General features: G+C 34.8%; 1 protein-coding gene and 1 pseudogene across 1 annotated transcript in view; one reads left to right on the top strand and one right to left on the bottom strand.

The window, feature by feature from the left end:
• The window catches only part of Mcmdc2 (minichromosome maintenance domain containing 2), a 33,700-nt gene extending 22,900 nt beyond the window's left edge, over positions 1–10,800 (bottom strand). The window contains exons 1-7 of the mRNA XM_026410028.2: positions 10,642–10,800; positions 10,420–10,550; positions 10,285–10,344; positions 5,339–5,534; positions 4,882–5,004; positions 4,555–4,659; positions 109–234 (exon numbers count right to left, since the gene is read on the bottom strand). Of these exons, the coding sequence (XP_026265813.1) occupies positions 109–234; positions 4,555–4,659; positions 4,882–5,004; positions 5,339–5,534; positions 10,285–10,344; positions 10,420–10,550; positions 10,642–10,735 (835 nt within the window). The 5' untranslated portion in view covers positions 10,736–10,800. The remainder of the gene's footprint in view (positions 1–108; positions 235–4,554; positions 4,660–4,881; positions 5,005–5,338; positions 5,535–10,284; positions 10,345–10,419; positions 10,551–10,641) is intronic.
• On the top strand, positions 7,087–7,559 carry LOC113197597 (proteasome maturation protein pseudogene; annotated as a pseudogene).
• Positions 10,801–13,901: the final 3,101 nt, after the last annotated feature.

Raw genomic sequence — 13,901 nt, 5'->3', positions numbered from 1 at the left:
TCCATATCCTACTGTTTAGATGAGTTCTCAGAATAAAGGCAAACAATTAATATTTGCTGAACAAATGTATTTAAATTTAAGTGTTTGTTAATATATGATTTTCCTTACCTTTTAGATTGCAAAGAGTGATGCTATTTGCCTCTATACAGACAGCAGTTTGTGAGGTTTTGACACAGGTTGGAATTCCAATAATTTTATATTCATTTCCTATGTTCATTTTATTCACTAATTCATCTAGAATGATTAAACACAGAGGAAAATAATATTTGCTAAATGAAACTTGTAAATGATCATATGGTTCAAAATCCCAAATCAGTAACAATTCAGCATTTGAGTTAGTAATGCAATATTTACTTTTGTTTAGTATAATATTCACAAGTAATGGAACCAATAATGTAAACTGAGGCAATTTTATTGCTGATAAATTTTGATACTTGGCTGCAATAAGAATTAACTTCAAGAAGCATATGATATGGCAACTAGATACCCTCCTATAACATAATCAAGAAAAAAGATCATTCTATATAAAATAAAACATCTTTGCACTAAATGATAATCAGTGTGAATAATACTGATCTTATAAGTAATAATATTATTTGGGAAGAAAATAATTGTAAAAGGTACCATTTACTGTCTATAATATTTTTAAAGTACTTATATTATGTAATTGTAAACTGTAAAGTAGATATTCTTATCTCCATTGATACACAAAGAACTCAGAGGCTAAGTGAATTGCATAAGACTAAATAACTAAAAAGTGGCAGGATTGAAATTCATATCTAATTCAGCCTTCCTCCAAAGTCTACACTTTTACATTAGGCTAGGTTCTTCTCGTATACGTACAGATTGGGCAGAGCTTTTGCATGCGTTCATTTTTTTTTTTTATTTAAATCTTTTTTTTTTTTTTTTTTTTTTTTGCGGGGGTAATAACTGGGAATTTAACTCAGGGGAACTTGACCACTGAGCCACATTCCCAGCCCTATTTTGTATTTTATTTAGAGGCAGGGTCTCACTGAGTTGCTTAGAGCCTTGAAGTTGCTAAGGCTGGCTTTAAACTTCTTTTTTTTTCCCATTTTACTTTTTTAAATTTTTATTGGTTGTTCACAACATTACAAAGCTCTTGACATATCATATTTCATACATTAGATTGAAGTGGGTTATGAACTCCCAATTTTACCCCAAATGCAGATTGCAGAATCACGTCGGTTACACATCCACAATTTTACATAATGCCCAATTAGTAATTGTTGTATTCTGCTACCTTTCCTATCCCCTACTATCCCCCCTCCCCTCCCCTCCCATCTTCTCTCTCTACCCCATCTACTGTAATTCATTTCTCTCCTTGTTTATTTTCCCATTCCCCTCTCAACCTCTTATATGTAATTTTGTATAGCAATGAGGGTCTCCCTTCATTTCCATGCAATTTCCCTTTTCTCTCCCTTTCCCTCCCATCTCATGTCTCTGTTTAATGTTAATCTTTTCTTCCTGCTTTTCCTCCCTCTCTGTTCATAGTTGCTCTCATTATATCAAAGAAGACATTTGGTATTTGTTTTTTAGGGATTGACTAGCCTCACTAAGCATAATCTGCTCTAGTGCCATCCATTTCCCTGCAAATTCTATGATTTTGTCATTTTTTATTGCTGCATAGTACTCCATTGTGTATAGATGCCACATTTTTTTTATCCATTCATCTATTGAAGGGCATCTGGGTTGGTTCCACAGTCTAGCTATTGTGAATTGTGCTGCTATTTTACTCCTCACACTTCAGATAGAGCCCTAATATCCAGAGTATACAAAGAACTCAAAAAATTAGACAATAAGAAAACAAATAACCCAATCAACAAATGGGCCAAGGACCTGAACAGACACTTCTCAGAGGAGGATATACAATCAATCAACAAGTACATGAAAAAATGCTCACCATCTCTAGCAGTCAGGGAAATGCAAATCAAAACCACCCTAAGATACCATCTCACCCCAGTAAGATTGGCAGCCACTATGAAGTCAAACAACAACAAGTGCTGGCGAGGATGTGGAGAAAAGGGTACTCTTGTACATTGCTGGTGGGACTGCAAATTGGTGCGGCCAATTTGGAAAGCAGTTTGGAGATTCCTGGGAAAGCTGGGAATGGAACCACCATTTGACCCTGCTATTGCCCTTCTCGGACTATTCCCTGAAGACCTTAAAAGAGCATGCTACAGGGATGCTGCCACATCGATGTTCATAGCAGGCTTTAAACTTCTTATTCTCCTGTCTCAGCTTCCTGAGTTGCTGGGATTACAGGCATGCACCACCACACTGGCTAAAAATTTAAATATATTAATCTCCATTCCATAGCTAGAAGTTGATTGCTTGTAAACCTACAAAAAAAAATGGTTTATAAGGAGGAGCAAGGGTTAAGGTCTCTCTTTATAGAACAGTGATCTCCCTCCCTCTTAGCTTCAGAGAGCATAGCTGGTGTTACCCTACAGACCTGAAAGAGAAGAATCAGGCTCAACAACTCAGAAAATAAAAAATCAAAACAAACACTAAAAACCCCATATCAATCAACAACTGGTTAACCAACCAAACAAAAAGACTAAAAGTATGATTAAACTGCAAGAGGAAAATGAAATAGAGACTATTATCTCTCTAAATAAATAACTTTTCAACAGTTACATGGAATCAGTTTGGTGGCTATATCCTGAGATCATGGAAAGGTCAAGGGGGAGAAAAGGAACTGGGAAGTCTGGGAATCTTTTCTGAATGTCAAATCCAAAAGTCCTGCTTTTATTCATTTAATTTTTATAGTTTTATTTGGGTTCTTTGTAGAGTTTAGAGAAAAGGTTTTCCACTAAAATTCAAGATGAATAGTATTTTAGTCAACTTTTTCTTTGCTGACAACAAATGACCTAACAAGAACAACCTAAAGGAGGAAAAGTTTATTTTGGCTCACAGTTTCAGAGGTTCAGTCCAAGGTCTGTCATCTCCATAGATCTGGGCTGGAAATGAGCTAGAACATCGTGGTGAAAGGCATGGCAGAGGAAAGAAGCTCAGAACATGGCAACCAGGAAGCAGAGAGACAGTTCTGCTCACCAAGGTCAAAATATAAATCTCAAAGACATACTTCCAATTACCTATTTCCTCCAGCCACAACCTACCTGCCTACAGTCATTGCCTGTGTAATCCATATCGTCAGATTAATCCACTTTAGATTACACCTCTCACAATCTAATCATTTCAGCTCTGAACATTCTTGCATTCTCACACACATGAGCTTTTAGGGGGATACTTCATTGCTAAACCATAAGAGATACCCATTTAGATTTCTATATTGCAATGTATGGCTTGTATGCATGTGATTATATCTTGGATAAGTTATTGTACCCCTCTGTGCCTCAGCTTCCACATTGTAAAAACAGAGATAATAACAGAATCTACCTTATAGGTTGCTCTAACTAATAAGTTAATATACATAAGAATGCTTGGCACACAGTAATTGCTATATAAAAATTACTTATTATCGTCTGGGCTTGTATCCTTCTTAGATCATGGGGAAAAGGGTTCTTTTTTTAAAAAAACATTTTTTTAGTTGTAGGTGGACACAATATCTTTATTTTTATTCATTTATTTTTTTATGTGGTGCTGAGGATCAAACCCAGGGCCTCACATGTGTGAAGCAAGCACTCTACCACTTATCTACAACCCCAGCCCGAAAAGAGTTCTTTTTGAATCCCAACTCTTCTAACTCCTATGTTTCCTATACATGGTTTACATTCAATATTTCTCTTTCTGAACAGTTTAAATTATCCAATTTTAGCCAGAAGAAAAGGTTAAGCCCCATTCTTATTTTCAGTTTTGGCTTCTCAATGAAAACTTAATCATTCCTTGGATGACTGACAATGATTTTCTCCTTCGTGGCAAGACTGTCTTCTCATGGGTACTTACTGATGCAGTTAGTCATTTGTGAATGTTCATTCATTTATTTAACAAATAGTTATTGAGATTTTACTATGCAAAATAAAAAACAAATGTTGCATCTATTTTCATAAAGCTTACATTTTAAAATAACCCCAACATTAACATAAGACATATACACATAGAATAATGAAGGATCATTATCTTTAAATGACTGTGACCTGAGACTTAGCATAACATTTAGGACATTGCAGGTGCAAATATATTTTTAAGTGAATGTTGTATGCCTGAATGAACAATTGATACATTAACTAAATGAGACTCTTTAAAAAAATTCTCAAGATGACAATTTATGTGCATGTTTGGTGTGTGGGGGGTGGTACTAAGGATTGAACCCCAGGCCACTGAACCACTGAAGGCATTCCCTGAGTTCTTTTTATTTTTTATTTGAAACATAGTCTCACTAAGTTGCCCAGGCTGACCTCAAACTTGTAATCTTCCTGCCTCAGCCCCATGAGTTGCTAAAATTATAGGTGTATACCACCATGCCAGACAAGATGACAATTTTTAAGCCACCGAAGTACATTTATAATATAAAGCAGAAATTAGTCAATTCCATATTTTATAGAAATTTGAGTTCAAATAGAATTTACATACCTCTTAGGAAAATTGTAAGAGATTGAAACCTAAATGGCTGGTTTTTAGAATATCCTTGAAAAGCATGAAGTGCTTCTGTGGCAATTATTTCAACTATCTGTTTATCTTGGGGCAAAAGAACAAAACAAATTAGTTATTTGAATATATATTTGGCTTAGTTTTCACATTAAAATATCAGACAATATTTTTTTCTTCATGGCCAAGGACTGAACTCAGGTCCTTGCATGTGCTAGCTCTATCACTAAGCTCTGCCACTGAGCTAAATCCTCAACTCGTATATCAGCAGTATTTTGAAAATTAAAATTACAAAATGAAATGCATTTTTACCACCAAGTACTCTAAATTTTCTGTCTTCTTGGAGTGAAGATGAACACAAATTGCACAAAAAATCATTTCTTATTGTTGCAGATTCTGTAGCTCCAGGCACATGTACTCTTACATATTGAAATCCTGAAAGAACAACAGTGGTAAACTAAACTTGCTTCCAAATATACCTACTTCCAATCAATATTAGTCTAATTAAGGGATAATTAATTCTATTTGCACTCAGGTTCAGAGTAGATCAACTAACTGTTCCTTGCATCGGGGTTGTTTCTGGCCCAACATTGTGCTAATATAGATGCTAAACATAATTTCTATCAAAGATTAGGCAAATTAAATTTATAAACATTAGGAGATACTAATTTACTCTACTTTGTAAATGATTACAAATTATAAGCAAGTTTTGGGATTAAAGAATACAAATAAATTGTTTCATGTTTTGATTTTACATTTTAATATTTACCTTTTGAAAAAGGACATGCTTCGTCTGAACAAAGGAATCTTGCACCTTGAGTATACTTGGTTACAGTTGTTATTGCAATCACAATTCCTTGCATTATATAAAATCTCTGAGATGTATAATCAAGTGGAAACTCACAAAGATCAAGACAATAACTTGGCAGAGAAGGTAAGTGTGTTAATTTCAGCACTATGTTAATCTGATAAGAACATAAGAATATTATTAATAAAAATCACAGAACAAATGCATTATGACATATAAGTACATTGTAAAATAAGTCAAGTAAATGATTTGTTAGTGTTGAAAAACAAAATTAATTTTATTTTAGTTGTAGATGAACACAATACTTTTATTTTATTTATTTATTTTTATGTGGTGCTGAGGATTGAACTCAGTGCCTCACATATACTAGGCTAGCTCTCTACCACTGAGCTACACTGTTAGCCTGGGAACAAAAATTTTAAGACTGACAGCAAAGAGATTAAAAATTATAGAAAAACAAATTTTATAGTCTAATATTTAATTGAAAATAAATAAAATATAATGATAAACTCATTACTTTTCCTTAAAAATATACATGTCCTGACTTTGCCCACTGAAAAAGAATTTTAAAATAATGTCAACCCAATAGCAAAGAACACTACTAGTACCCAAATTGTCATCTCCAAATGTTGTTTCTCACTTAAAAAAACCAAGGCTCTTTGGGGGAGATGGTCGATTCCAGGTCTGGGACAGAAAATATACCAGATACAGTTGGAGCATCTTATGTCAGAAACTAAGGGAGTCATAATCTACAGTAGAGGGGGTAGAGAGAGAAGAGGGGAGGGGAGGGGAGGGGGGGATAGTAGAGGATAGGAAAGGCAGCAGAATACAACAGACATGAGTATGTCAATATGTAAATCAATGGAAGTGTAACTGATGTGATTCTGCAATCTGTATACGGGGTAAAAATGGGAGTTCATAACCCACTTGAATCAAAGTGTGAAAATATGATACATCAAGAACTATGTAATGTTTTGAACAACCAACAATAAAAAAATAAAATAAAATAAAAATAAAAAAATAAATTAATGGCATGTGTCAAAAGGACATAGGAGCAAACTTGAAGGAACTCCTAAAGCCTAAAGATATAATATTATAAGAATCAAAATGATGACAGAAATTCATTAAAATATATGAAATATATTAAAGATTCATGAGTTTCTCATATTTAAACAAAAGAAAAAAACAATATTGGTCATAATTAGAGGGTGAATTTACCTCCTTACTGTCTGAAACTTAAAAAGAATCATAGTTTATCTTACTCTTCCTGTATAAATCATATTTCAGAATAATCATATAGTTTGATAAAAGAAAATTTATTTTGTTGTATAATTTCAGAAAAGATGCTGAAATTAGAAAAATCACCTTTTTTGCAAATCCATGTGAAATGATGGCTTCTAATTTTTCTAAAACTATCAGGTGAAAGTTAATGAGAAAGTCTGTAATGGAGGGATCAGAATAATATAACCTAAACCCATTGATCAACTGTGATATTGCCAAAAGTGGGACAACTTTATAGCCTCCTGATAAAGTGCCATTTGGAACTATGTTAAAATAGGTGAAAATTGGATAAATCTGAATCTAAGTCTTTAAAGCAAAATTCTCTTTTAGATACATAAGATACAGGGGAAAAAGTACCACAAGAAAGTAATCTGGGAGGGCCTACTGACAGTAACGAGGCTGAACAGTGTTCCCTGAGTGGTGAGAAGATGAATACCAGAGGACCTGGATCTCAACTGAAAAGACAGTATTTCAGTTTCAGAACTTTCAGCAAGTGGGCCTTTTGAAAGTCATGATCTTCTTTGGAAAGGTTTTTCTTGTGTGAAAAATGAAACTTTGCCCAGTCATCCTCTTAAATTATCAGGAAAAAAATTTCCAGTTCAACCAAGATAAAATGAATTTTTCCACTCTGAGAAACATCCAAGGTTTATTTGCTCCTCTGAAATTACAAATGGAATTTAAGGCAGTACAGCAGGTTCAGTGCCTTCCATTTCTTTGGAGCTCAAACCTTGCCCTGGATATTTTGAGGGATAATGATGAGACTATTAAATTTGGAGATATTCTTAATGATCCATCTCAAAGTGAACTAGTGGGCAAACCACATTTGATGGTGGAATATAAACTCAGTTTACTGGAAGATAGTGTGCTATTCATGAATCAGAGGGGCTACATCTTGTTATAGCTGTCTTTTTGTTATAATTCCATTTATACAACCTTAAAAGTACACATGAGATTCTGTCTAAATAGTATCCATGATTATTTGAAATTATTTGAGTTTTCAATTTATGACCAAGGGACAGTTGAAAGCACTAAAGGAAGATAATTTTAAAACTCCTAATTTATAACCATAGCTTTCTTTGTCATTCAAAATTATTTTTCAAGAATATTATAAATTGTCAACAGGTTCTAATTCAACCTACTTTCTAGATATTCCATAAGTTTAATTAAAAAAAACAGTATCAATATTTTAGTTTACCAACTTTATTGCAACATCTTTCAGAATAGACATTTATAATTAATTTCAGTGACAGCACCTCAAATTGAGTACAGAAGATATTTATCATGTTTTAGTGTCGTCTGTGAGAAGAATTCATTATATTGATGGTATTTTAGAATTACAGATATACTTTGATTCTTTTATAATGAAAAGTGTAGTTTCAAAGGTTTTGATTTTGTCTTTAAATGAAAAATTAAAGCAACCAACAGATGTAGATTAAACTCTTGTATTTCGTGGATTTAATATGTATTTGGTATATCAGAAAGCAACACTTGTTAAAGAAAAATAAACTCATTTTTATACATATTATGCATCCCTGAACAAATTTCATAATAATTTGTTTCAAGCAATTTTTACCATTATTACTAATCTTACAAAGTATTCTTTATGAACCTGCTATATAAAAATTAAAGATTTTTAGAACATTAAAAAAAAAAAAACAGCCAGGAGCAGTGGCACATGCCTGTAATCCCAGCAACTTGGGAAGCTGAAACAGGAGGATCAAGAGTTCAAAGCCAGGACTGGGGATGTGGCTCAAGCGGTAGCACACTCCTCTGACATGCGGGGGGTGCTGGGTTTGATCCTCAACACCACATTAAAAAAATAAAAATAAATAAAGATATTTTTAAAAAATATGTTTATAAATTAAAAAAAAATAGAGTTCACAGCCAGCCTCAGCAATGGCGAGGCACTAAGCAACTTAGACCCTGTCTTTAAATAAAATATAAAATAGGGCTGGGAATGCAGTTCAGTGGTTGAGTGCCCCTGAGTTCAATCCTTGGTATAAAAAAAAAAAAGGGCTAGGGTTGTGGCTCAGCACTAGAGTGCTCACCTAGCAGGTGCGAGGCCCTGGGTTTGATTCTCAGCACCACATAAAAATAAATTTAAAAAAAGGTATTGTGTCCAACTATAACTAAAAAATAAATATATTTTTTAAAAGAGAATAATCAGATAAATTCAGACTATGTAACACTTCATAATTTTTTTCTTCAAAAAATCAATAGTACAAGCTGGTCTTGGTAGTGCATGCCTGTAATCCCAGCAGTTTGGGAGGCTGAGGCAGGAGGACCATGAGTTCAAATCCAGCCTCAGCAAGTATGAGGTGCTAAGCAACTCATTAAGACTCTATTTCTAAAGAGAATACAAAATAGGTTTGGGGATGTGGCTCAGTGGTTGAGTGCCCCTGGTACTCAAAAAAAAAAAAAAAAAAGAAAGAAAAGAAAAATCAATAGTACAAAAAGGGAGGGAAAAGGAATGGCTCTAGGTTGAAAGAGACTTAGTAGGATATAAAAACCAATTACAATGAGTGGACTTTGTTTTGATACTAATTTTAACAAACTAACTGAAAGACATTAGGGTAATTTTGGAGAAATTTAAGTACAGACTAAAAGGATTATTATTACTTTCATAAGGGGTAATGATGGCATTGTGGTTATGTAGAAAAAAATGTCCATAATATTTAGTTGATACTGAAGTATGTAGGGGTAAAATAATAGAATACCTGGAATTTGCCTTAAAATATTTTGGACAAAAAATAGATGCTGCAGACACAGTGGTGTATGACTGTAATCGCAGCCAGTTTGGGAGCTGAAACAGGAGGACTACAAGTTTGAGGCTAGACTCAGCAATTTAGCAAGGCCCTACACAACTTAGTGAGGTTCTGCCTCAAAATTAAAAATAAAAAGGGCTGGAGATGTAGCTCAGTGGTGTGGAGCCCCTAGCTTTAGTCCCATACCCCCACTCCCACTCCCCCAAAAAGATGCCATATGATAAAATATTAAAACACCGAATTTGAGTGACAGATATATGAGTTTCCTAATTATTTTCTTTCCTTTGGGGTATGTTTGAAATGATTTATTATAAAAATGTTTAACTGTATAAGTGGTAATATAGGATAAAAATGCATATTTAAGATATTCTATTGAGGGCTGGGGCTACAGCTCAGTTGGAAAGTTGGAAGAGTGCTTGCCTTGCATGCATAAGGCCCTGCGTTTGATCCCCAGCACCCCCCCCAAAAAAAAAAAAAAAGATGTTCAATTGAACTTTGAAGAATGTATTATACTTTTTAACAAACAAAAAAGTATGCATATAAAAAATTAAATTAACAAGTCATCTTGAATGTTTGCATGTGAGTTTTCTTTGTTAAAGTTAATTAAAACTTAACTTTAGATAGGGCAAAGGGGAGGGATAGGTCAAGAGGAGGCAGTGGGGTAGGAAAGATGGTGGAATGAGATGGACATCATTACCCCAAGTACATCTATGAAGACACGAATGGTGTGAATCTATTTTGTGTACAACCAGAGACATGAAAAATTGTGCTCTATAAGTGTACTATAAATTGAAATGCATTCTGTTGTCATATATAACAAATTAGAATAAATAAATGTTAAAAGAAGTGAATTAAACTTACTTGAGTTTCAGTCTGTAATTGTCCAATTAATGAGAGAGTCTTAACAGCAATAAAACAGACCTGTAATTTCAAACAAACACACAAGTTACCAAAAATAAAAGTATTGGCATAAAAGTATTTCTTTCTTTAACTTACTGATTGAAAAACTTGAGCAGCTTTTAAAGGATGGTGTAAAATGTGATTTCCAAGTTCAGCATATAATTCAACAACATCAGAAGGATTTATTAAAATATTGAATCGATAGACAGCATAACTTTGTTTTGAATCTGTGAAAATACACAAATGTAAAAGTCTGGATAGTTATATGTAGAAATTTATTTGAAAGTTTCTAACATAAATAGTCTTTGTTGAACATACCATTGTAGTACTTGCAATCATCTATAAACTTTTGGAGACCTCCACTTCTGTCAAGATAGATAAGGGCTGCCTCTTTCATTTTTAGATTTGACATTTTCTCCTAATTAATGTTTCTTCTCTACTACTTAATGATTAAACTACTAGCTGCCGATAATCATTTCAGATGGTCAAACTCATAGAAAAGATGAGAACACCTAGAGATAAAAGAAAATAAATTTTACTTTTGAAAATCTCTAATAAAAATTTAAAAACTATTAAAATTGAGAGTGAAATAGAACTAGGCAAAATTTCCAGCTCTTAAAAAATTCCTACATAAAAGGAAGCAAAACCTTGTTCTCTTTTGTCAACTTTTAATTTTTTTCAGGGATGGAGGGGGTAGAATCCTAGGGATTGAACCCAGAGCTTCACGTGTGCTAATCTTTCTTTTCTTTTTATATATATATTTTCTAGTTGTCAATGGACCTTTATTTTATTTATATATGGTGCTAAGGATCAAACCCAGGGCCTCACACATGTTTGGCAAGTGCTCTACCAATGAGTCACAACCCCAGCCCCACATGCACTAATCTTGCACCCTACTACTCAACTACACCACCAGCCCCCAAATAACATTTTAATCAACACTCAGGAGATCCTTCACAAGATAACAAACTTAAGATCAAGATCCTCAAATGGAGCTGGGCATGGTAGCACATGCCTGTAATCCCAGCAGCTCCAGAAGCCCAGGCAGGAGGATTTCGAGTTCAAAACCAGCCTCAGCAACAGGAAGGTGCTAAGCAACTCAGTGAGATCTTGTCTCCAATTAAAATACAAAATAGGGCTAGAGATGTGGCTCAGTGGTCAAGTGTCCCTGAGTTCAATCCCCAGTACCAACCAACAAACAAACAAACAAATAAATAAATGTAGTAAAAGTTGTTTCATAATTCAATCTAAGTAACAAACAGTAGAATGAGTACTACCCTGGGAAATCTTGAGAAATCAGTTCTTGACTGAGCATTTGCTATGATGGAAAATCACCTGATTGGCTCAGTATCTTAAGCTGTAGGAAATCAAGGAATTATATTAGATGATTGGGACTTTCTTCAGTAAAATCTGTGTCATTGTTCAACGTGTAAAACATTAAACCATAGTAATATGTGGAGAGTGGAATATGAAAAATTCTTGTAGACAGAAAACAAAACACTAAATGGAAACAATATATGCAATACAGTAATTATAATATGTATTAGGAAAAAGGATTAAGATTGTATCCTGCCTTTGTGAAGTTGCCAGTTTAGAGAAGTAAGAAATAACGATTAATACATTTATTCATTCATTTTCATTATTGATTTGGCATTTACTTTTTATTGGCTAACCTGACTATCCTAGGCACTAAGGATACAGATATGAGTAAAATGTGGTACTTCTCTTTCAGAAAGAGTGCAATGAGGGAAGAACAATATGGAAACAACTACATGACAACTTAAGTGCTATAATAGAAGTATGAATGTACTAGGGAGTGTAGAAAGAACATCAAGTATATTCACAAAATTTGGGGTCATCCTTGTGTGTGAGTCAACATTTTCTATTGGTTTAGTACATTTTGATTCAAGACAGTGAGAACAAGACAGTCATAGTGAAGCAGCTATGAATTCTACTTTAAAGGTGACATTTGGGAGATGAATTGGAGGAGAGGCAAATAGAAGGAAGAGAAAGTTTTCCCCAGATAGAAGTTAACATCCCTAACCTCCATTTTGAGTTCTGTACTATTGGATCCACACCCCTGCTAACCTGGAGTTCAGGCTACTTTCAGAGAAAAGTGAGACTATCCTTTTCACTATCACATAGGGGTGAAAATTCAGAGTTTATTTCTTTGTGGCCATAAGTATAATAATCTTAAAGTTTGCTCAGTAATCACATCTTTGCTTTATTAAGACATTAGGTTTCTAAAGTTGAAGGAAGAGAAGCTATTAATAATGAAATAATAAGGAGAAGCCATATCATGAAGATTTTGTTCAAATGATTATATAAGCAAAAAAAAAAAGCTTACAAGAAATTCAAGGTTTTTTTTTAAGCTGTAGATAGACACAACACCTTTTTTTTTGTTTTGTTTATTTACTTTTTTTTTTTTTAAATGTGGTGCTGAGGATTGAACCAAATGCATCACACATGGTAGGTTGAGCTACAATCCAAGCCCCTCAGATTTTTTTTTTTAAATCAGTTTCTGCTGCCTAAGTGGAAAATGAGTTGGAAAAGTCAATTATCAGTTTTTAGCTTTCGTAATATTCCTAAGAGACAGATCTATGGACCAATCAACAGCCCTAAAAACAAAATGTGAAGGAGATGAATCTAGAATTTTAAAGATTCCATGCTGGATTTGATGGCCAGTCTGTAACATGTAGGGGGAAAAGTGTCAGTGAGTTTTTTAAATAGGGGTGAATGGGTGCTGCTCCTCTAATGAAAATATGAACCCAGGAAGAAACATAGGGAAACAATAAGGAAAAGTTCACTTGTGATACTCTGAATTCTGAGGGGCTCTTGGGACATAAATCAGGACCTGGAGTTCTGTACAGTCCAAAGAGCTGGAGCTGAAGTCTCGGTGTCAGGTGTACCCAGGGGGTCCTAGGGAGGGAATGAATGCAATTATAAGTAAAGAGGTTAAGTGGAGGAGAAGACGTGCAAGCCTTAAAAAAAAAAAAAAAGCAATAAATACGTGATCATGGATAAAATTCCAATTCTCTAAGTCCTCTCAAAGTCTAAAAACCCAACTGTTGGGTCACGTGAATAGGCGCAGATCACAATCTTCTCTCTTCATCCCCTCAGTACCAAGGATGAACTGGTGAGAGGTCGAGGGCAGAAAAACACCTCACAAAACCAAGCAGAAGAAGCGAACCCTGACTCACTCGCGGAGGTCCAGAACCCTGCCTACGCACAGGTTTCGAACTGCAGCCACAGAGCCCTGGGACTTCGCGCCAGCAGAGCGGGTCAAGGGGGCCGGGTGTGCGTGGCTGCTCCCGCGCATGCGTGCACGCTCCACAGACCGTTGGCGGCGCGCGGGGGCTGCCGGGACCACCGGCCTCCTGCCACCAGGAGAGAGTCCAGCCCTTTCCCCACAGCATGGATTTGTTTACTTTGTTCTCTCCTTTCAAGGCAAAGAAGAGACGGCGCTATATTTGTTTTTCTTTGTTATTACAGCCCAAAGATATTGGTGTGTTTAAAAAAACTTCAAAATTGTTTAGCTGGAATGCAAGATGGCAGTCAGGTTGGAAACATTTCTGTAG

The sequence above is a fragment of the Urocitellus parryii genome, chromosome 7, assembly GCF_045843805.1.
Source record: "Urocitellus parryii isolate mUroPar1 chromosome 7, mUroPar1.hap1, whole genome shotgun sequence".
In the NCBI taxonomy this organism is placed as follows: domain Eukaryota; kingdom Metazoa; phylum Chordata; class Mammalia; order Rodentia; family Sciuridae; genus Urocitellus; species Urocitellus parryii.
Note: the sequence above shows the minus strand (reverse complement) of the source record. Positions and strands in the feature narration are given on the sequence as shown.